The 23,387-nt window shown below is 41.6% G+C and overlaps 1 protein-coding gene across 8 annotated transcripts in view; it reads left to right on the top strand.

Annotated features, from left to right (window-relative positions):
* Positions 1-23,387, top strand: part of AK4 (adenylate kinase 4) — a 62,492-nt gene that overhangs the window by 22,716 nt on the left and 16,389 nt on the right. For 7 of the 8 annotated variants that reach the window (XM_040627192.1, XM_040627191.1, XM_040627194.1 and 4 more), the window contains one exon: positions 12,383-12,502. The exons of the other annotated variant lie outside the window; for it this stretch is intronic. In XM_040627192.1, the coding sequence (XP_040483126.1) occupies positions 12,383-12,502 (120 nt within the window). The remainder of the gene's footprint in view (positions 1-12,382; positions 12,503-23,387) is intronic. 8 annotated transcript variants of the gene reach the window in all.

The raw sequence follows: 23,387 nt of genomic DNA, 5'->3' as shown, positions 1-23,387 counted from the left end.
AAATAATTTTAGCTATAATTCGTTATGGTTAAAACACCAATAATAATTGTCCTTGCAATGAGCTAGACATTGTACCCTAAGATTAAATGACAGAGGGCAGGTTTTGAACATCTGTGCTCCATGTAAAGTCACTCAGAAGAGACATGTCATCTTGGTCCAAAGGAACAAAGTGCAAATAGGATGAAAGTCTTACTTTATAGTTTCAAAGTTTTCTATTATATTATATAAAATGGAGCTATCTTTTGTTACCTTCTTTAGAAATAGTTTACAATCCTTAATGTCTTGTGATTTATCAAGAAGCTTTTTAAATAAAACTTATCTTTGTCACACAGACGCCCAGAAGAAGATTCAGCTCAAAAAGAGGTAGCAGATTTTTGGAAGTGTAGCCTAGTATAACCTCTCACTTTGGGGGGATTTCCATGTACATACCTGTTAGTGTGAAAATAAGTTGTTTTTTTCATGTCAAACTTTCTGCCTCTTCTGTTAGCGAATATTTTGGAGTCTTAATCTCAGAAATCTGTAAGAGTTGACTCATACACATTTTGTGGGTGTTTAAGAATGTCAGATAGCTTTAGGAGGAGCAAACATTCACTTGTAGGGACAGATCCTTTCTTGTTGAGAGGTCAGGCTTGGGATCCAAGTGCAGCCTGTGGTAAGGATCTTTCTTCACCAGCTTGAAGAGACTGAAGCAATAGGTGTGAGAACCACTGACAAAAGGGATGAAATGTCCATTTATGCAGTTAAATCAGATAACAGTGTTTTGCTTAATTTAGTAATTTATTTTATGCAGTTATTCAGTGCCAAAGAATTAAGATAACATTTAAAGGAAACATTGCTGCCTGTAATTCTCACTTTGTGATTGAGAAGGTTTTTCTGAGTCTTAATGCCTTGAAGTCATGACTATGGTTGCTGGGATTGTTGTACAATATAATACATAACAAGATAAGGCAGGGGGTGTAGTGAGATGGAAGTTCATCTAGTAATCTGTAGACCTTGGAGACAGGAGGATGCAGAGTTTAAAGATAGGATAGTTTTTCATCTCAAGTAAAGCGGTACTTACTGATTGTTACAATGAGGTGGTCTCTAGCCTCAAAGGCTTACTGATCGGGTGTGGAGGATTTGTAAACAACCCCACTTAACCAGAAGAGTGAAATGTAGATAGAAGTAGCAACCACATCTGGTCGTGCAGACTGTGAGGTGCGTGGGGCGTGGAGCACAGACACACAATGTGACCGGTCTTAGAGCCTGAAAGTGGCCGTGCCAGGATTTGAACCTAGGCAGTCTGGCTCAGAAGTGTAAGCTCTTGACCATTACACGAGGTTCAGACGTTTCTTCATAGCTACCAATAACAAGTGTCAGAGAGTGATTAAAAACCATGTCTTTTTGTTGTGAAAGAAAAGAAAGCCTGGCTTTGAACAAGGCCAGTTGAAGGGTGGATACCGGACTTCTGAAATGAGTCATTTGAGTGAGGTGCCAAAATGCCTTTCTTCCATAATTTCTGCCTTTAAAGGAATTTGATATCTGTTAACAATGATTTTTTGTAAAGCTTATTGTTTTACCAAAAGATTCATCAAAGTGATATCGACGATAAACAGTTCATAGAATGAAGATTTTCTTCATTTTGTAACAACTTTAGTGCCAAAATGTTCTTATGAGTGGGTGGGTGGGTGGGTGGGGGGATAAAGAACTTGTAGTTTGCAGTCACAGAACTGCAGTTCCTTTCTGACCGTGCCTTTGGGTGTGTTGTGTTGTGTGTGTGTGTGTGTGTGTGTGGTCATTCTCAGTGACAGAAGGTTTGGAGACGGGATGATACTGGAAGTGGGCAGTGGAAATCAAGCTCTTTTACAGGGGCCTTTCACTCCGCATTTTCTAGCTTGAACAATGAGAAGGCATTTTGGGAATTTGCTGCTTTGTGGACATTTGTCCAGCTCTGTCTTCTGTATCCAGTTTGCCCTCACTTTATAGGCAATCAGAACAGAAAGAGGGTATGTAGGGTCTATGTGTTTCAAAGGATAGCTATCGTGTATCTGCCACTCAGCCTGAGGGATAAGAACACCCCCCATAGGCCCTTTATCCATTATTCCCAACTGCTCTCCTGCATCTTAAGGTTGTTATTCTCTTGCTTTACCATATATATTTTGCCATATATGCGTGTATCCCTCAGCAGTACTTTGAGGAATATACAAGTTTAATTTTGCGAGTCTTAGATTTTTGTAAAAATGGGCAGATTCTTTAGGCAAGAAAACATAAAATTAAACTTTATTTCTGGTTGTGCCGGTAAAAGATAGGACACCGTATATTCCTAGAGCTTGACTTTGTTTTGAAGTAAGCCAGTTTGCCAACTATCTGATGCCTGGCCAAGCCATCGGAAGCATACAAGAGAAACTTCTGATGGTCCATTGTTTCCCTGACATGTAGGGAAACGTGCTATAACATGGCCCAGAGTATAGTTGCCTCGTAAGTATTTTTGAGTGAATGGCGGACTTAGAATAGCAAGATCAGTGAACTTCACTTATGATAACTTCCATGTAGTTGTTTTTGATACCTCTTTGTGCAACTGAACTGAACGTGTAAGTCCTCACTAGAAAAGAGGTATTCCAGTGTAAATTCTTAATCTCGAGTGCGGATAGGTAGTTGAAGTATTTGTATCTAGATCTGATTGTTCGGTCATGAGTAGCTTCCTCTGTTCTAAGAGATTCAGTTAGCCCTGGCCCTCTGGGGGATGAATGGAGTCGGAAGGACGAGTCAGTCTTCAAGTGCATATTGAATGTCTGCTTTGAATCAGTGCGTCAGAGACAGTGGTATACCAGACAGACACGATCCCCTGTTGTATGGTGGGGAAGACTGGCATGAGAAATGAAATGCAAACCTGATGAGTGCTGCGGAGTGGGAGGACAGGAGATATATATATATGTATGATGAGGGGGGTACCTAACCTTTTTTTGGGAAGTTGAAGAGGGAAGAGAGACCTGGGCTGGAGAGTAGAGATGGAGAGGGGTGGAGCACGTGGGTGAAGGGAGAAAAGCCACCAGGCTACAGAGGTGGGCACGGGCCAGGTCTTGGGAGGACTTAGAAGCCGCTGAATGGGCAGTAGCTAGAACCCCACTGATGCCTGTTGAGAAGGGATGCACCATGATCAGATGTGCAGGTTGGTCCGCTCTGGCTGCAGGGTGGAAAACGCTGGCATGAGGTCTTGGGATACGGGGGGAAAGTGCTCTTAGAAGGAAGCTACTGATTATTAAATCCTATCTTTTGATCAAAGCCTAGCCTTAAAGGGGAGGTAAGATCAGTTTGAGATTTATACCAGAGGCACAGTGACATTTTAGAATTTCAGTGGCCTAATTATGAGCCCTCTCTTTGCAGCTGTTTATTTTCCAAAGTTAAATACGGAGTCCTTTAACTTCTTCCTTCCCTCTCCAGATCCATCAGGAATTGCTAAGAACTGAGCACTCTGGCTGTTGCAGAATGGTTCCTTTCCCCCTCCCGCTGTGGACACTTGAGGGGATTTTTCTCCAGTATTTATTACTGTGGGAACCTGGTCGAGCTCCTGGAAGTAAATCTCACAGTATTGTGGGGCTCCCCCTATGCCTGGGTCCCCTGAAGTAATGACAGTTCAGCTTTTCCCGCCTGGCCCTGGTTCCTGGGGTGGTTTCCACTTGTGCGTCTCTGCTCAGGGAATGTGGGACTCCTGTATTTGCCTGTCTGTCCCTCTCTTCTGGGGGCAGTGCTTTGCCCTGTGTCCTCCCCTTTCCACATCGAGCCAAGAAGAGTGGTTTTTCAGTCTGGTCAACTTTTCTGCCTCTGAGGACAGAGTGGCTGTTTCCCAGTTGCTTACATGCACACCAGAGCTCACACTTTTTAAATAAAAAAGACTTGTCCATGACTCTGTTCCACTTCTCTCCTAATCCTAAGCTTCTTGAGGTTATTCTTAGGTCTGTATCTGTCGTGGCTCACATGGTGCCTGGTGTGTAGTAGATGCACAGATAATTTTGGTTGGTAGGTGGTGTGTTCCCGAGGAAGAGAATCTTGCTTGTGGTTCTGAGTGATGGGCGTGACTGGGGCGGACGTGGGGTAACATGGGAGGTCTCTCATAGGATGCCGGCAGGCTCATTGCACAACTGATTGGATGTCTTTGCCACCAAACATGTGACATAGTTGTCCTTATGCTGGCACTTTCGAGGTTGGTTATTGAAAAAAGTATATGCTAAAGAGAGAGAAGACATAGTCAAATGAAATAAAAAAACCTTGTTTGTTTTTGCTTAAAGTATTAATAGTAATGGAGGTTTGGTCCCATACAACTTCCATCCAGGCTGGTGGTGGATTTTATTGGACTAAAGTTGATTATCTTGCAATTTTAATCCTTGCCTTTGTTAAAACAAATCTTTTTGTCTCCAGTGTCCAGAACTAGGGGAATCTGGTTGGCTTTCTGCAGTTCTGGACTAGTATTTTCAGGGATAACTTTTCAGTGGTCAGCGGTGAATTAGCTGGCAGATTCAGTGTTTGAACAGATTCATTAGTTTGTGACCAATCACCTATTTCTGTTTCATAATATATGGAAGTTTACTGGCAACATAAGAGGCTGTATAACTTAATTGTGGTAACTGTTGTTTAATTTTTCTACCCGACAGAGTTCGCACTCAATCCCAGTGTTCAGGCTCAAGGCTCTAAGCTCCTATCAGGTTGGTACGGGGCCTCCCACGTAGTAGACACTTAATCAGCATCAGCTGAATGAATGTATGGTGGATTCAGAGAGTATGTGAACTGCAAAACCAACCAGACCTCATGTTCTCCAGTTAACCCCCTCAGTGGACAGTGGGCCATTTTTCCTCCTCTTTCATGATAGTGATCTGTTTTCCCCATGTTGAATTTGCGTTTGGAGGTCATTCAGTTTCCGGAATGTTTAAGCTGGCTGTACTGAGTATTTAAGGGGTTAATGAATGGATCGCATACAATCTAAATATCCGTGTGTTCTTGTGGATTTTCTGAAGAAATGTCATTTGCCAAACTGGCTCTCTTAGTTATTTAGAAAAAAGATAATTTCTTTTTAACCAGTCTTAATTCATAATATGAGTCTAACATCCTCCCCATTGAGCAGCTGACAGTGTTTTGTCGTGTTTACTGCCCTGAATACAATAATCTGTGTCAGTCAATTAATACGAAAGTGGTAAACTTTAATGTGAAAGAAATGAGGCCAATAAAAATAACTTCTCTGTATCCTGGAAGCATTAATTTTAGAGAGATGGCCAGCTTAACAGGTAGTCTTAAGTTCTGTATTATCATAAACTTTTAAGCTTTGGTATTATCTTAAATACACAACTTACCAGTTGGCCTTAAATTCTGACGATTTGTATATTATCTGATATAGTTAGAAATTGAAAATATAGGGGCACCCGGGAGGCTCAGTCAGTTAAGCATCTGCCTTCTGCTCAGGTCCTGATCTCCGGCTCCTGGGAGTGAGCCCCGCATCAGGCTTCCCACGCAACAGAGAGTCTGCTTGTCCCGCTGCCTCTGGCCCTGCCCGTGCTGTCTCTCTTTCTCAATACAGAAATAAAAATCTTAAAAAAAAAAAAAAGAAATTGAAAGTATGTATTTCTCAAGGTTACCAAGATTATCTTAATTTATATTTAGTAGTAATTGAATGAAACAGGTTAAGATGCGCAGAATTTGTATTGTTGTAAAATAGATGGAATATTGGTTTTTTTCTAATATATTTAACGTAGAAGATGATAATATATATCTGTACATATATACACATAATTTTGTAATATATATCATTTTGTAATCTGACACTTCGTCTTTTCCTTTTGAGGAAAGTTTTTCCAAATGTGGCCTTAATTATTCGTGTTCTGTTCAGTCTTATAAACACATGATGGATATTCTTTTTCGTTGTTATGAAGCTTAAAAAATGCAAAGCTGTTGGCCTATTTTTGGCACTCCAAATGTATTGTTTATTTTTGAAAACTTTCTGGTGGTTTATGACTTACTCGTGTGTGTGCGCGTGTGCACACGCATGTGTGTGTACACACTAAGGATTCAGAAGCTCTGTATGGCTCTGTGTGTCCACAGCCTTTCTTTGGGGTGTGTTTTCCAAGCATGCTAGCATTAGCATTTAATGGTACTACTTTCTCTTCCAAGCAAACTGACAAGGGCAGATGAAGGTCCTGGTGTTTGGACCGGGAGGGTCTTCTGAGAGTGTTTTATCTCAGTTTGTTGTTATAGCAAGGTCTTCCTTCAGATGCAGATACACCATTAAGTCTGTTTTGCTCTGGCTTTTGACCTTTCCAGGTTTTCATTCAGATGGGGCTTAAAAGGTGCAGTAGGTAGCAATTTGATTTTGTATCAGATTAGATGAAGTGTTGTCTGTCCTGCTCCAGAGAAGATGCAAGGTTGCCAAAAATAGTTGGAAAAGTATTTTGCAGTTAGATCTTTCTCTTACTTAGTAAATTGGATAACATGATTAACAGAGTTATTTTAAACTTGTCTGTGTGGGTTAACTCAAGGTAATGTAGGTAGGCTGGGTCTGAGGACCCAGAAGGGTCCTGCAGGAAGAGCCAAGAGGTCTTTGGCTTTGTGCAGGATAGGAATCAAAGGAGAGCTGGTAGGAAGTGAGAGCAGAGTTCATGGAGGTTACAGAGAGTGCAGATACAGGCAGAGTGTCTGGGAGACCCAGAAAGGAAAAGGAGAGTGAGTCTCATCGTTGCTTGGGGTCTAGGGTTTTTATTGAGGATTGTGGTCTTATGTACATGTCCTCTCACGCATCCAGGAATTGGATAAAACAAGTGCTTAGCTGTCCTCTAGAAGTCACTTAACACCCTGGAGTCAGTGATCTTGGAAAACCTTCATGACAGTCCTGCCCGGTCACTCCTTGGATGTTACGTTAACTGTTGTGCTGGACGACTGCACAGAAATAATTAACTCCTTGACCTTTACAAGGAGGACATACCTTAAGACATGTGTAAGGCAGGGGTCTCTGGAGGTCCTAGGAAGAATAGAGGTAGCAAAAATGCCCTTTTTTCTGGGGTTCCTTCAGTTTCCCCATCTCAGAGGTGCTCTCTCAAGGGGCAGAATGACTCCGAACACCACTTCTGCTTTAGTGCAGTCCCTTGTCTCCTATTTGGATTATTGTCACAGGCTCCTTTGCTTTCCCCATGCCAACCCAATCCAAACGTCACACCGCCATGGGCATGTGATCTGTGTACTGACATAAGGACTCGCACTTAGTTTAATGCTCTGCTGTTGCCATTTACAGATTTTAAATGCTTTAACAGGGAGGCTCCATATTTTCGTTTTGCACTGGGCCCTGTAAATGAAGTAGCTGGTATTGGCTGTGGGAATGGCATTCCTAAAACTATGTACTAAAAAGATCTTTCAAAGTCCATACTCCTTATCCTACCTGTCTAGCTCTCTTTCTCATGGTACGTTTCAGTTCCTCTAGGTATGCCAAGCAGCTTCTACATCATTGGCTCATGGTGTTTCCTTCTCCTCATTTCCCCTACTCGACCTGGTTCACCTCTGTACATGGTTTAAAATAACTTGATGAAATAAGACTGAACTGTGAAACCTGACAGGGCCATCTCAAGTAGTACTGAATCATACTGTGTCTCCTAACTCCCTTGAAAAAGTTGATAACCTGGCAAGGCAGAGCCTATTGGATCTTGGGATCATGGTTCCATAATAGATACACAGAAAGATAAGCTTGATTGTGTGTGTGTGTGTGTGTGTGTGTGTGTGTGTGTGTGTGTGTGTGTAGGGGGGTATCCATCGTCTTCAAAGTGTTCATTTGTTCGTTCGTTCATTCATTCATTCATTCATACAAATTGTTATGAAGTATCTCACATATGCCAGATTACTAAGTATTGAGGATAATGGCATTGAACAAAGTATTTCATTTTTTTTTCTGAATGAGCTAATAATATTCTGGTTGGGGGAGATAGAAAGTGAATTAAAAAATACATCAATATATAATATGTAAGATCTGAAGTTCTAGAAAACGGTGCGAAGTAGGATAAGAGACTAGAGGATGATGTGTTTGTCCTTGTGCTATTTAGATGGGGTCCAGGACTGTTTGAGATGATACTTAATCAGAGATCTGAATGAAGTGAGGGCTTGATTGATGATTCGGGGGGAAAGAGTGCTCTTGGCAGAGGGAGCAAGAAATGAAAAGTCCCCGAAGCGAGCACCTGCTTGTGATCATCTGAAAGCTACAAGGAGGCTGGTGTGGCTGGAGTAGAGTGGGCAATGGAGAGGAAAGTAGGAGGTGGGGTCAGAGAAGGAGGGCCTGATTACACAGGGCCTTGCAGACCAAGGCGAGGACTTTGGCTTGTACTCTGAGAGGGGAGGCCCCTGGAGGATTGCAGCTGGCTTGCATTTTAAAAGGCGCACTCGAGGGGGTACCTGGCTGACTCAGTCGGTGGGGCATCCAGGTCTTGATCTCGGAATTGTGAGTTCCAGCCCCATATTGGGTGTAGCGATTACTATAAAGTAATAATTTTAAAAAATGTTTACAGGATCACTCTAGCTATCATATTTATGCAGAGGAGTCATTTCAGATGCTACTGAGAAGTGAAGTAAGCTAAGAATTGAGAATTGACTGTTTAAGTAATATAATGATTCTTTTGATAGACCTACATGCAAAAGACCACAAAAGCAATCTTTTGATTTTGTAGCAGGTGGAGCATTGCTATAAGCAAAGGACCTACTTTGATCTTAGCTGTGAGATCCTTTGTCTATTGATTCTTTGGCCAGTTGTCTGTTCTTCACTATGTAAAGATTTGTAACTGGTTTTGGAGTGTAACTCACTGCTTCATTCTTTGAGCTCTGATTTTTATTTTTATTTTTTAATTTAAAAAATTTATTTATTTATTTATTTTTAGATTTTATGTATTTATTTGACGGAGAGAGAGAGTACAAGTAGAGGGAAGAGGAGAAGCAGACCTTCCCCTGAACAGGGAGCCTGACGTGGGGCTCGATCCCAGGACTCTGGGAACATGACCTGAGCTGAAGGCAGATGCTTAACCAACTGAGCCACCCAGGTGCCCCTTTGTTATTTTATTTTGTTTTGTTTTGTTTTGTTTTATTTTATTTATTTATTTATTTATTTATTTATTTATTTATTTATTTATTTTTAAGATTTTATTTATTTATTTGAAAGAGAGAGACAGCCAGCGAGAGCGGGAACACAAGCAGGGGGCGTGGGAGAGGAAGAAGCAGGCTCCCAGCGGAGGAGCCTAATGTGGGGCTCTATCCCAGACGCCGGGATCACGCCCTGAGCTGAAGGCAGACGCTTAACGACTGCACCACCCAGGCGCCCCAATTTTATTTTATTTTTTAAAGATTTTATTTATTTACTTGAGAGAGTAAGAGGGAGAGAGAATCTGAAGCAGATTCTGCACTGAGCACAGAGATCGATGCAGGGCTTGATCCCACAGCCGTGAGATCATGACCTGAGCCGAAACCAAGAGTCAGACACTTAACCAACTGAGCCACCCAGACGCCCCTGAGCTCTGATTTTTAATAAGCTGTGCTCTCCTGTCAACTACCATGGTCATCTGGGGCATTATTGTGCTTTCTCTCCTCACGGGGACCTCACCCTGCAGCCATCCTCAGAGTTTACTCATTTGTTCACGACAGTGACTGTTGCACTTGTGTGTTTTGATCATTTGTCTTGGATCTGACAGATGCTGTAGAACTGTAATGGCGGGAACTTCCCGTTCAGTTAGAAGGGAGAAGTCAAGAAAACCAAGACAACTGGTGCTTGCTCTGAGGTGACATCTGAGGAGAGTAATGTTACTGACTGAGGCAAGAAACACCAGGGCAAGAGCATGGTGGGAAGGCAAAGTATGATTCTGGCCATGATAAGTTTGAGGTGTCCGAGGGAGTACGTATGGAATCATCTAGCAGGTGCTTAGAGGCACCATTGGGATACTGTTCTGCATTAGACTCCTGAGTCCAAATGTATCCCAGTATCATAAATCTTCATCTGAAGGGACCTTAAACAATGGAGCCTAATCCCCAACCCGTTTTCAGAATCCCTCCACAATATCCCCTCCTAGGCAGTCTCTGAATCTCCATTCAGACATTTCTTAGGCAACTTTTTCTATCCATTTGTAATTCCCATAACTAGGCCTAATCTTAAACCCTGGGGATTGAGTAAAGTAATGCCTTTTCCATGTGTCAAGTGTCAGGATATGGTCAAATTATTACATCCTTCTGAGTCTTCTCTTTTCCAAATAAGATGTTTCCTACTCTTTCATGGTCTGCTCATGGGATGTTTGGAGCTAGTTCACATCTTGGTCTCTCACCTTGGAAGATGTATGTTTTTTGTTTCAATCTATCTTAAAGTTTGGCAGATAGGAGTAAGAGGAGGGCTCTGGGGCTGGCCTGCCCATTGCAGAGTAGGACAGCACCAAACTTGCCAGCTTCTCCAGGCCTACTATCTGACAGTGGCTTTTTTCAGATGTACAATATACATACCACACAGGTATAACCAAGAGAGCTGAAAGCATACGTTCGCACAAAAACCTGCATGTGAACATTCGTGGTAGCATTATTCCTATTAGCCAAAAAGTGGGAATAGTGCAAATGCCCATTCAACAAAATATGGTATTATCCACACAACGGAAGAATAATATCCTAGAAAACATTATGTTAAGTGAAGAAAACCAGACACAAAATAACCACATATTATTTGATTCCATTTATGTGAAATGTGCAGAACCGGCAAATCTGTAAAGGCAGAAAGGGGATTAGTAGCTGCCAGGGGCTAGACAGAGGGAGGGGGGGTGGGGAGTGACTGCTAATGGGTACAGGGTTTCTTTCTGGGGTGATAAAAATGTTCTGAAATTGGGTAGTGGTGATGGTTGCACACTGAGAATGTATTACAAATCGTTGAGTTGTACACTTTAAGATGGTGAGTGTTATGGTGTGTGACTTGTATCTCAGTAAAGCTGTCGTAAAAAATATGGGTGTTACTTCCTGTCTGAAGGTGAGGATCTTATGAGGATTCAGGGCAATAACACGTATAAAGTGCTTAAAGCACAGTGCCCGTATAGCACATTATATAGTATGCTAACATAGCACGTTACTTGGTTAACGGTTGTTACTGTTACCCTTCATGAAAGTAACCCTGCCTAAATATCAGTAAGCTGCAACTTTTGTTCACTCCTTTTGTGCCTTATTACCTGTTACCTAGTACAGAGTCAGTAAATACTTGCCGAATGGATGTATTTTGTTCATATGCCCGTTTAGCCACATTTGCCCACGTGGTGTCTCTTGCTGTGGATTCCTTCAGCATGTTAGTGAATCAGCCTCATCAGATCTGACTTTGAGCTTCTTGTCCAGTAGTCATCGTCAAGTGCTGGAGCTCTTCACAGCCCATGTTTCAGCATCGAGGTCGAGTTAGGAGTGTAGACTCAGCCTGGGGAGGGAAAGATTCTATGGTAAATTCAAGGTGAAGGTGGGGACAGAGTAATTCTGGGCTTTTTTCTGGTTTAGTGTTTTTATAAGAATGTAATTGGCCTGTCAAGAATGTGGTTCTTAGTGGTTCGTTCTCCTCTTCAGTTCTCTGAAGAGGAGAGGACTTCATCTTGTTTTAAAAAAAAAAAAAATTAAGTTCCTAGAAATTTCACAGATTTAAACTGATAGTTTGTTCTGCTGAACCAACTCACGATTTCCACATATAAGAAATGGTTATTTTAAAATAAGATAGAAACATTTTTTTCTCTAACTTTAAAAATTCATATCCTCTTATGAACTTGGCATTCCACTAATAACACTGAGTTGCTTTTACAACCGTGTCAGCAGGTGCCATTTACTTACATTGAGGTGCATGAAAAGAAGTAAACCTGTTGGTGTTTTCCAGCATTCTTTCTAGAAGACCAGCAGAAATGTTTTCCTTTGGTCCCTAAGGAATGGTTGTGTTTCCCATCTTCCTTTAGTCTTCTGTAAACATGAACCATGACACTGATCGCATTTCCTTCTTGTCAGAAACTGTTGGGAGGCTCAGTGTCCGCTTTGCGGCTCTCCTAGGAAGTTCCAGGACTTCTCTCCCAGCCCTTTCGTGCTCCCCCTCTTGCTGGACTCCAACTTTGTTTTTGTTTTTATCTTCTCTGCCTCATTTATACGCTTTTTATTTTTGTGTATCGTCAAAAGCTGCTTTTATAATTCCTTAGGAGACAAATGGGAGACGGGGCCACTATTATTGAAACCAGTGTTTTAAAAATTACCCCCCGAACATCTACCTATAACTTTCCCCGCATTCCAACAGGGAGGAATGAGAGAGAAGACAAAACCATCAGAAAGGAGTTTGTAAGCTTTTTTTTTTTCTTTTTTTTTTTTTTGAAGATATTTGAGTGTTTCTTTTTCCTGTTTGTTTTTTTACTAGAAGTTGGTGATATGGCAAAGCAGTACATAGAGAAAGGTCTTTTGGTTCCGGATCATGTCATCACACGCGTCATGATGTCGGAGCTAGAGAATAGGCGCGGCCAGCACTGGCTACTAGATGGTGAGTTGAACCCACGGGTAAGCTGAACTTCTCTGAATAGCTGGTTATGCACACTCCCTTAATTTCTTACACGTTGCAAAATACTTTTTCTTCTCAACTTTCAGTCATTGACTTAAGCATATTCCAATTTGGCAACATGATAGAAACCCACCGTGGCGAAGCCATTTCATTTCCCTGTCTCCAAACTGCCATCCCTAGAGCCAATGACTTGAAGCCAACCTTACTGAATTCCCATTACTGTTTCAGTTTCGATGGTGCTGATTGTTTCCATGACTAAGTTGTCATAAGTATAACTCATCTTAAATCTGAGGTTCCTTCATTCATAATAAGCCACATAAATTAAAACCACGAGTTACCATTTTCACTCATCAGGTGAACAAAGATAGAAAATTTGAAAGTCTTTTGTTGAGGTGTGTAGGAAATAAATACTGTTGAGAGTATAAAATGGGCAACCTTGGAGGGCAGCTGAGCAATCTTTGTACTTCTTGACTCAGCAGTTCCCCGCCGGCTTTCTTCCTAAAGAGGTATCATCAGGGTTGTCTGTTTTCAGCATTATTTGTAAATAGCAAGACACTGATAACAACCTACATATCTATCATAGTGATGGCTTAAATATTGGTATGTCTGTTAACCAGATAATGTGTATCTCTGTGTTGGCATGGATAGAGCTCTAAGATACTCTGTCACAGGAAGAAAGCTAGCTGCAGGAGAGTATGTACCATATACTCTTGCTTACATAAACACGGAAGGATGGCATGGTGTTACTGTACACACGTAGAAGGACGTGCATAAGCTACCTATGAAAGGATATAAAAAAACCTGATACACCCTTTGATATGGTTTTATTTTAATTTAATTTTTATTTTTTTAAAAGATTTTACTTATTTATTTGACAGAGACAGCCAGCGAGAGAGGGAACACAAGCAGGGGGAGTGGGAGAGGAAGAAGCAGGCTCCCAGCGGAGGAGCCTGATGTGGGGCTCGATCCCAGAACACCGGGATCACGCCCTGAGCTGAAGGCAGACGCTTAACGACTGTGCCACCCAGGCGCCCCATGATTTTTTAAATACGTATTTAAGTAATACCTGGACCTGATTTAAAGACTCAGTTAGTGGTTCCTAATTGGGTGTGGGCTCCTTGATGGCGCTGTGGTATTTCACCTAGGAAATTCATGCAGGTGCTCACAGATAACATACTGCACAGTGTTATTCTCCATGAAGCCAAAATTAAGAATCTTCTACTGAAGTTTGCCTAGTATTAAAGAGGGAAAAATGGACTGGGTGGATTATTTGTCTTATTCTTAAATAGCAAGATTCCTTAATGTAATGAAAATAGAAACTTGACAAACATGCTACTTTCTAGGAACACAAAATGGCAGCTAATGAGATTTATCTGTAAGAACCTTCTTTCCATTGCAGAGCAGTTGTTTTCAGTTCACACAAGGCACTCGATCCTGTCTTAATTTGGTGAAACTGAAGCTTCAGCAAGTTGTGACAGGTGAAACCTTGATGTGTGCCAGCCACGGAGAAGCTAGAGGCATTGTCCTACATGTAAACTGTCTGATCGCCTCTAGTTCTCTTAAAGTCTGGGGCCATGAATGTCCAAAATGACTGGTATGGTGGGGTCTTTCTTCTGTATCGGTGTTTCTCAAAGTATGTAGTGTGCAGTGTTAGTAATTGCTGGACAAGAAAACAGACCTTGTGTTAAGTTAAATATTAAAAACGGCTAGCATTTATTGTGTACTTCAAGTGTACAGGCATTGTTCCAAACACCTGATAGTTACTGTTTCAGTCAGTCCCTGCAATAACCATATGGAGTATATACGTTATCCCCATTTCATAGATGGGAAAACAGAGGCTTTAGGTAAGTGCCCGCAGGTAGTAAGTGTCAAAGTTAAACAAGTTTTCTTTACTTAGTTTTAATAGGAGAACGCAGTTTAGCTCTTGACCGTACAGTTTAAGTCTTTACAGAAGGAGATGTCATGAGACGTCTTCTGCATTTACTGGATCTTAGAATCCCCCACCTTATTCCCAACACCCACCGAGACCCTGCAGGATTTGTTCTGTGGAACATTCTTCGTGAACTATTCTTTAACATCTGTTCCTGACTTTGTAGGTATTCTGAAAAGTTAACTATAAAGTGGGTCATATCTTTCTAGAATTTGGAGTTAGAAATTTGGAACTTTGTTCTCATGGGACTAGAGGGAACTGGAAGAGAAAGGCTATCATGGCCTGTGGAGGGCATGCTCTTAGTCATTAGGCAATAATGAATAAAGCTCCTGTGATGTATCGGAAACTGTTAGGTGTTGTTGATAAAATGCTGGGACACTGTCTCTATTCCTTAAGGGGTTATATCAGGTGTGTAAAATATTAGATACGGATAGCATAATAGAAGTGTATATATGGACCCTGTAGACACAGAGAAGAAAATTATATTCTGGCAGTGGGGGGAGGGATTGGAACAACTTTATGGAAGAGAATGAATAGAGGTTCTGCAGGCTGATGAATGGGGGTTGGAATGCAGATATTCTCCGCCGAGGGGCAGATGGACTGGGTAAGAGAAGGGTGACATAGCTTAGTATTTTCCTGGGCCTGCAAGCGGAGACCCGCAGGGGAAGTGGTGGAGTGGATGGTGTTTGATTCGGTACAAAGATGGTAGAATTGCAAACTGTTGGCTAAAGGGACCATTGAAAAGTTGTTGAGGGTTGATGAGATTCGTGTTTCAGGTTCTTTTAGCAGCAGAGGAGGGAGTAGGTGCTGGGGCCGGGAGGAGCTGGAGGCTAGAAGCCAAAATAAGAGACTGTTGGAATATTTGGACCACGGGAGGTTGAAAGCCTGAATTTGAGCAATGGCAGGGGGATGGAAAGGAGAGAATGGATTGAAAGAGAACTGACAGGAGTTCTAATGACTGAGGTTAGCTGCTGCAGCCCTGGTGTTTTCTTTACTGCCTTCCCAGCTTTGAGCTTTTTGTGTCTTGGCTGTCATCACCTCCCCTGCACTTTTCTAGGCCACATTCATTTCTCTAGGCGCTACACACCGACTCACACAAGGTAGTCCTGTAGTACTCGTTGTGTTGGCATTTGCCATGATCGGTAAGCTTTGACGTTGCCTCCACTTGACTGGTTTAAATTCTTTCATTGTAAAGCTTGTCACCTTGTAAAGCAAACTTTGTGTAGTTTTTGTAAACTTAAAAATCTGTTTTAAAAAAGGATCATTTAGGTTAAACTCCTTTTTTTTTTTTTTAAAGATTTTATTTATTTATTTGACAGAGATACAGACAGCCAGCGAGAGAGAGAACACAAGCAGGGGGAGTGGGAGAGAAAGAAGCAGGCTCATAGCGGAAGAGCCTGATGTGGGGCTCGATCCCAGAACGCTGGGATCACGCCCTGAGCCGAAGGCAGACGCTTAACCGCTGTGCCACCCAGGCGCCCCAAGGTTAAACTCCTTTTGAAAGGCGGTTAGTGTAGTAGCCACGAAGCTCGGTTGGGTGCCAGACTTGAATCCCAGCTTGAATCCCAGCTCTGCTGTTTACTGCCAGTCTGTGACCTTGGGCAAATTATCTTAACCTCTGTGGGCATTTCTTTCCTCATTTTCTAATGGGGGTTAGAAAAGGGTTTGTAAAGATGAAGTAAGTGAATATAATGTAATGTCCTTAGAAGAAGCCTTGCCATGTGGTAAGAGCTATGTGGATAGGATATTTTGTTATTATTATTTGTTTTATATGATATACAGGACCCGAATATTTTTTTTGGTGACTACATGAAGTGTTAAGTTCAGAAATAGTTTTAAAAATATTTAGCCATGTGAAGTTGGAAGTCAGTTTCGGTTATGGAACACTTCCTGTGCTGTGCTTTGGCCATAACTTTCTCTCTCGGGGGGAATGAGCGAAGCTCCTTTACATCACGGTCCTGTTTTTAGTGAAGTGCGTCAGTATCCTTGCTGATTTCGTTTGTATCTTTCTCCTTGAAGACCCATCTGGTCACTTTTTCAGTTGTGATTTTCCTTTAAAGCTCTGGAATAAATCCACTTGGCAAAGTGAGGAGTGTTAGGAATGCCTCGTTCTGTGTTCAGCCTTAAACTCCTTATGTTACAGGCCACATGCTCTGCGGAGGACGTGCCTGTTGAGTGTGCTAAAGGTGATTGAATGTGAAAAGGTCAAGAAAAGAATTCTGGATGACAGATGACTCATCATCTTGGTCCATATGTCTGTAGAGAGGCATCTGCACATGGTGGGTGGAAACAAATAGAGGAGATGCAAGCCAAGTGAAGGCCAAGGGGGCTGGCGGATGGGGTGGCTGAGTGCTCTGTGGCCCGGTCAGCTATGTCCTTGCTCAGAACAGTTCCGCACCACCGTACCTTTGCAGTGTACTTTCCAGGTGGGTAAGAAGCACTGTTTTATGTGTCGATACGTGTGTGTGTGTGTATGTACATAATATGATTTTTTTCTCCTTTCTTCCCTCTTTCTGTCCCTGTTTCTTTAATTTCCTTGGAAGTTTAATGTGTGAGAACAGTTTTAAAAAATAGTTTTCTTTAATTTTAAAGACAAATATTCTACCAGAGGAATGGAATGTGCTGTAAGCCTTCTAATTTTATTATACCATGGTTTTTTGGGTTTTTCTTTCTTTTTTTTTAGTTTCATATAAAGGGAGTATTTACTGCTTACTAGGTGATCTTGAGGTGAAATTGTAAGTAGAGAACAGTAACCATCTCTTTAAAACAAATATTCACTTTTTAAAAAAAGGGCTGGCGGCTGTGTGGGGCCAGTGGCGAGAGGTGTTAGTAATAGAGCTTTTCATTTCTAAATTTGACTGCCAACCTGTGTATTTAAATAATAAACCTGCAAGTTCTCAAGCTCAGTCCTAATTTATCTCCAGGTAACAAGATGTAACAGAGTTGTCTACCATATGATTTAGGTGAGGTATCAAAATATTTCGAATTTGCTGTCCGAGTTTGGTTTCATTAAAAGAAGCATTCAATGTTGGCATTGAGAGCGGACTATAATTTAAACCTTTCATTGGAATAAAGGTCCCTTTGCAACGAGAGTCATCCTTTGATGTGTGGTAGTGTGTTCCATTTGTGGCTCGGCGCAGCGTTGAGCACTGACTGCTGCTTTCTGTAGATAATTCCGGGATTTTTAAATGTTATTTATTTATTTATCTATCTATCTATATATAGAGAGAGGTATATAGCAGAAGTCAGAGCTGCTTGAATACGTGTAGTGCGTGCGTGTGTGTGTGTTGTGTGTTGTGTGTGTGTGTGTGTGTGTGTGTGTGTGTTTTCCCTGAGAGTTAAATGATCTCAGGCCTGCGCTATTTCCAAGGTCCGTCCTTACTCAGAGCCTGGGGTAAGCCTGTAAAAGGTGGCTGCTAGGAACCCGAACCGCGTGTGGTAGCCACGTAGCTGTAATAATCTCCAAAATGGGCATCTGTATGGTTCCGTTTTAAAACAAACTTGACTTTTTTTTTTATCATCTTCTTGGAAGAAGGAATACCTGAGACCTATGTTTGCTGATACTTTCTAACATGCTTATTAAATATTCAGATATTCTTAAATGAAAGGATTTGTAGTCCTACCATTAATTTCAGGTTGAATCATGTACCAGGGGAGAGCCCAGGACTTCATCAGGGGAAGGTGGGCAAAAAGAAGAAACGGTGTCCGTATCTACTTTAAATAAAATTAAACAGAGTAATAACATTGGTTGAGTTACACAGGAACAGACCATTACCCAGCAGGGTTAGGTGATGAAGAGTCAAGTTGGTGGCCCCTGACTTGACACTGAGCGCGCCGTCACCTCGCGGTATGCCTCATCCAGAGTGCAGAGCCGGTTCAGACTAGATGTCTAGCTATTGATTCCATTAAAGCTACTGCAGCCTCTTTGTTAATGGTCCCGGGCGATTGTGCAAATTGCTTTTGGTTCTAAGTATTTGTAATTTTTCTGCAGCTGAGCATTTGTTGAGCACCATCTCTGTGCTGGGCACTCCCAGACACCACAGCAGAGCAGCACAGTGGGCGGGACCTGGCCCTCGTGGCATTTAGGATCTAGTGGTGATTCAGCTTCTCGGCTTCCCTAGGCAGCAAGGATTGTCTTTGATTTCTGTGATTTAAACCCAGACTGTAAGAACTTCGTTTTTAATCCCATGACTGCCCCACATCCCGTGTGCTTTGGTGTCTGTATGAGCTCAGAGGATCTGGCTGAAGAACACGGTGTAAAGCCTTGGGTTTCTTCTCTTGTTCACTTGGTTGGATTCTTTCTGAGACCCTGTCCCCATGTCCATTTCTGGCAGCTTTCTTCTGATTGATCTGACAGCTGCTTTGGGATGAGGAACAAATTTAATATAGTAGGCAACCCTATCTTTGTTTATTCGCTCTGTGATTTTGGAGAATGACTAGATTTTAACAAGCAAAGCATTAAGGGCCATATGGAAAACATATGTATACAGATATTTGAACGTGCCCTGGGAAAACTTGGTTCAGAGATCAAAACACAAATTGAGTATACATTTTTTGTGTGTCCCAAGGAGCTTGGCGTTGGTCTGTCTGAGGCAGGAATAACATACTTTCTGAGCTCAGTTCAGGAGAAGCAAATGCTGCATAAACACTTGGAGTCTAGGACCCTGGGAGCCCCAATAGAGGAGGTGAAAGGTGAGAGGTAGCACCGAGGAGAAAGGAACTGACCCAGTCTTAGGGGTGAGGGAGGCAGCTGTTAGGAAGACTTCCTGGAGAAGGTGACAACCAAGAGCAACATTTTGAAAATGAGAATAAAAGTACCTTCTAGATGGAGGGAACATCATATGCAAAAGATATAGAGGCTTTAAACAATGCGGTGTGTTCTGGAAACCACGGGTAATTGGATAGTTCTAGAGCTTGAAAATGTGAGCATACAAGGTCAGAAAAGTGGGTGAGGGGAAAAGTTAAACACTTCACGAAATTCAAAAGCAGGGAGGGCATTGAATAAACATCAAAGTTAATATTAGAGAAGAGTTAGAAGGAAGTTTAAAATTTAAAACTTTGAGTTTGAAAAAATAACTTATTTTTTAACTTTCTAACCAACTTTTTAAAATTAACTAGATTTTTGTGTGTTTTTTGTTTGTTTTGCTTTGTTTTGAAGTGGACTCTACGCCCAGTGCGGGGCTTGAACTCATGACCCTGAAATCAGGAGTCAATGCTCTACTGACTGAGCCACCCAGGCATCCATAAAATTAACTCAATTTTTAACATCTTAAATTTAGATCTCCTTTAGATATTAAACTAGGATTTCTCTGTACTTGGGCATGTCTCATACACTCTGAGATATACTTAGCCCATTTGCTATTGCCACTTAATTAGAAGTCTATAAAGTAAGGCACAGGGATGAAACAGTCTCCTAATTTTAAATGGTAGGTGGTAGGATGTTTGCTTCCCTAATTTATGAAACAGGTATCTCGAGAATTGGATGAATTGCGAATATTCATTGCAAAGCTTCAACCAAAGCGTCTGAGGCATACTTTGCTAGTTTAATAATGAAGCAGTTACCGGGCGTTTACTATACACAAAGCACCATACTGAGAAAACAATGTGGTGGAAAAAGCATGGACTGAAACTCCTACCTGAATATCATTATGTAATTTATTTACTGTGCAGTCTTGAGCAAGCAAACTTACCTTTTTTGGATTCTTTCTCCTCATCCATAAAATAGTAGGAGTACGGATGGGTAGGTTTGGGAGGTTTGGCCAACGAATGTAAAACTCTTAGTTGGATCCTGAAACATAGTAGGTAGTCACATGGTAGTCGTGTGTTATTTGCGATGTTGTATACGTACAAACAGATAACTGACACTGACATACATGTTAGAACTTAGAATTTCAGTAATAAATGGCTGAGGAACTTAAATATGTGATTTTAATAATATCATCCTATTCATCCCTCATTAAGTGCACCTGGGGAAAGTATATCTAAACAAAATTCCTCATCCTCCATTAAACCTTACCTAATAATAGAAAACAAAACCATCTAAAACTCTGTGAATTGTCTTATCACTAATGAGAGAAATCCAGATTTTGGAAAGATGAAAAAGTTGAATAGGGTAAAAAGGAGAATAAGCTGTGGAAAAAATGCAGGGAATTTTATCTTTTTACACGGTCTTTGTAAAATGATACATGATTACTGTACAGCATTCAAGCCATATGGAAAAATACAGGGAGCAGGTCACCCAAAGCCCCTCTGGCCGGAAGTAATGAGGGTTAGCAGTCAGAAACTGCCACTCCGGACACCACCTCATGCACATACGCACCTAGACGTGTGTCAGAGTGGCACCAGACTTTACGTACTTTTCAAAAATATTTAATTTTACTCAAAATTGAACAATAGCAAAGCTGAAGTGAACCTGAAGGAACTATTACTGAATTTCAGATAAATCTTTTTGCATCACCAGGGATATTAATTCTTGCCGGGGCTCTTTAAGATTGTGAAAGCCATTAAAAGATTGACATATTTGTTTTTTTTTTTATTTCACATTTCAGATTGAGACAGAGAGATATTGTCTTTCTGCAGTGAACAGTAAGAGGATTAATGTACTTACCCTTCCTCCCACCTCTTCTCCCCTCCCTCCGTCTCAGTTTTCATCGGTTTTTGTTGCGAAAATCTATTATAAATTTTCTTCTGTACCTTGAATTTCCTAGGTCCTTTTTTTTTTTTTTGGTCATACATCTTAAAGATATAAATGGACTCTGGGCTCTGATTTTCTTACCCATTGCCACGTCTCTGTTCCTTTTATTTTGATTAGTCTTTTGGTTATATCTCTGAATAGACTAGAGACCATCAAATTATACACCTTAAATGAGTGAATTGTTCGGCATGCGAATTTTATCTGAATAAAACTGCGCCACTTTTAACCACGGCGTTTCCCTTCATCATTCCCTCGGCTGGATTTTGTTGGATATTTTCCTCCCTCTTTTCTCTCCCTCCTGCCTTCCCTCCCTCATAGCAGAGCGCGCACGAGGTGCTGTGTTCCCTGAGTTGTCACGTTTGAGAAGGTCTCCCCAGCGGTCAGCAGGTCAACGGGCCGTGGTACTCCCGGGCCATCCTCGTGTCCTTCGGAACTTTGTACCATTGTTCCATCTTCTCCCGGCCGGGTACTGCTCTGGAAAGCCCTAGGCCAGTCTGGCTTCTCACCTTTTTTGAAGATGATTTCTTTTCCCCCTGCTTAGACTTCCTGAGAAATTGTTCCTTCATACTTGAAGTAAATAGAGCACCTCCTCCGTGTTGTCCGGCCCCCCTCCTGTCTGTACTGTGTCCTTTTGATCTCCGGTCTCACCTTCGAGGGAGGTGCTCCCGTACTACATCCTTGTTGTCCTTTCGTTCCATTTTTCTATTTCAAGAATGCCACTTATTATCGGATATTATATTGAATATTCCTTGTCTTTGTCATATGTTGTTTAAAATTTTCGTGCCTTTATGTCTCCTTTTGTCTTCATATACGTTCAGACCTCTTTTCTTGAGGGCAGGGAGAGCAAAACTGGGATTCTGTTCCATAACCACTTCAGAATCTTTACAGGTGCTGTGTGTGCTAATGATGCCGGGCCTTTGCGCTTACCTGTTTCCTCTTCCTGCAGTGCTACGCCTCTGGATTGTCATGGGATTGCTTCATTCAGATCTCTGCTGAGATCTGATCCCTTGCTGAGTCCATGCTGGACCGTCCTCTCTACCCATTTCTTTCATTCTTCTTACCTTATAATCATGTGACTTAGGGATTTCTCTGCATATTTGATATTTTGTACCTTCCTGTACCTGTAATTGTGTTTGACACATAGAAAAAGCTTATAAATACATGTCTGAGGCTAGAGAGGTCTCACGTGCAGCCAGTAGCTGAGCCATGTAGGGGAGACGGCCTCTGGTGCAATCATTTACAAATTCCTTTTGTCTCGGCTGAGATACAGTGGGACCTGTTTTCCCCTAATTTGTTTATATAGAGACTTCAGTTCAAAGAACAAGTAAACAGAATTCTTAAATAGAAGGGCCTTTAAGGAAAGAATTTACAGTGAACTGCTCCTTCCTCGATGTAGTAGGCATCTTCCTTTACTGGAAAAAGGGCTCCATGGTTCTAGTATAACTTGTTTAAGAACAAAGGTTGTAAGCTGTGAGTTTCATCTGTATCCTTAAACAGGAACAATCATTACACTGACGCAGCACCATTTGGCGATTTCCCCAAGAATCCCTGCCTAATAGGAATTCATCTTTTATTTCACTAAGCCGCTTTGAAGATCCCAGTTTATGGTCTAAAACCCAGACTTTTCTGTAGTATCTATCTTCTATCAGCGGATCCCTGAGTAGTGATTATAGCATATCTAGGTTTTTGAATCATTTACTCCTCCTTGAGAGCAGGAATGACTTCCTACAAATCTAGGATAGACTCTAGGATATATAATAGAAGAGTTCCAAGTACCCCTGGAAGATTCCGGTGAGCAGGAAGTAGGTCCTGAGCTCTCAGCTCAGTGGGAAATGTGGAACTCACAGAGTGATACGGTGTAGCTGAAGCTCTGTTGGCAACATCTGGAGCACAGCTGTGTCTTATTCTTTTCACCATCTGTTAATAAAAACTGGATGAAGCAGAATATGGAGGTCTTGGATACACGTACAAATAAATATTGTGCAAACAGATAAGGGAATTAGAAGATAGAAGGCAGAAAAGGCCTTCATAAAACAGGTATTGACGGTGATTGATTTTAAGTTGCTGCTGAGGCTTCTGGTTCGTGGTGTGAATAGTTCGAATGCCCCTGGGTTAGGGAAGACTATGGAAGAATAACTGCCTGTTTTCAACTTTAATCATTCAGTGATTAATTGGGATGGACAATAGCTTGCATAGTTGCAGCTTGGTTCTTGCTTTCCCAACAACGAGGAAGAGATGGGTGA

Source organism: Ursus maritimus, unplaced genomic scaffold (assembly GCF_017311325.1).
Source record: "Ursus maritimus isolate PB19 unplaced genomic scaffold, ASM1731132v1 scaffold_12, whole genome shotgun sequence".
Lineage (NCBI taxonomy): Eukaryota > Metazoa > Chordata > Mammalia > Carnivora > Ursidae > Ursus > Ursus maritimus.
Note: the sequence above shows the minus strand (reverse complement) of the source record. Positions and strands in the feature narration are given on the sequence as shown.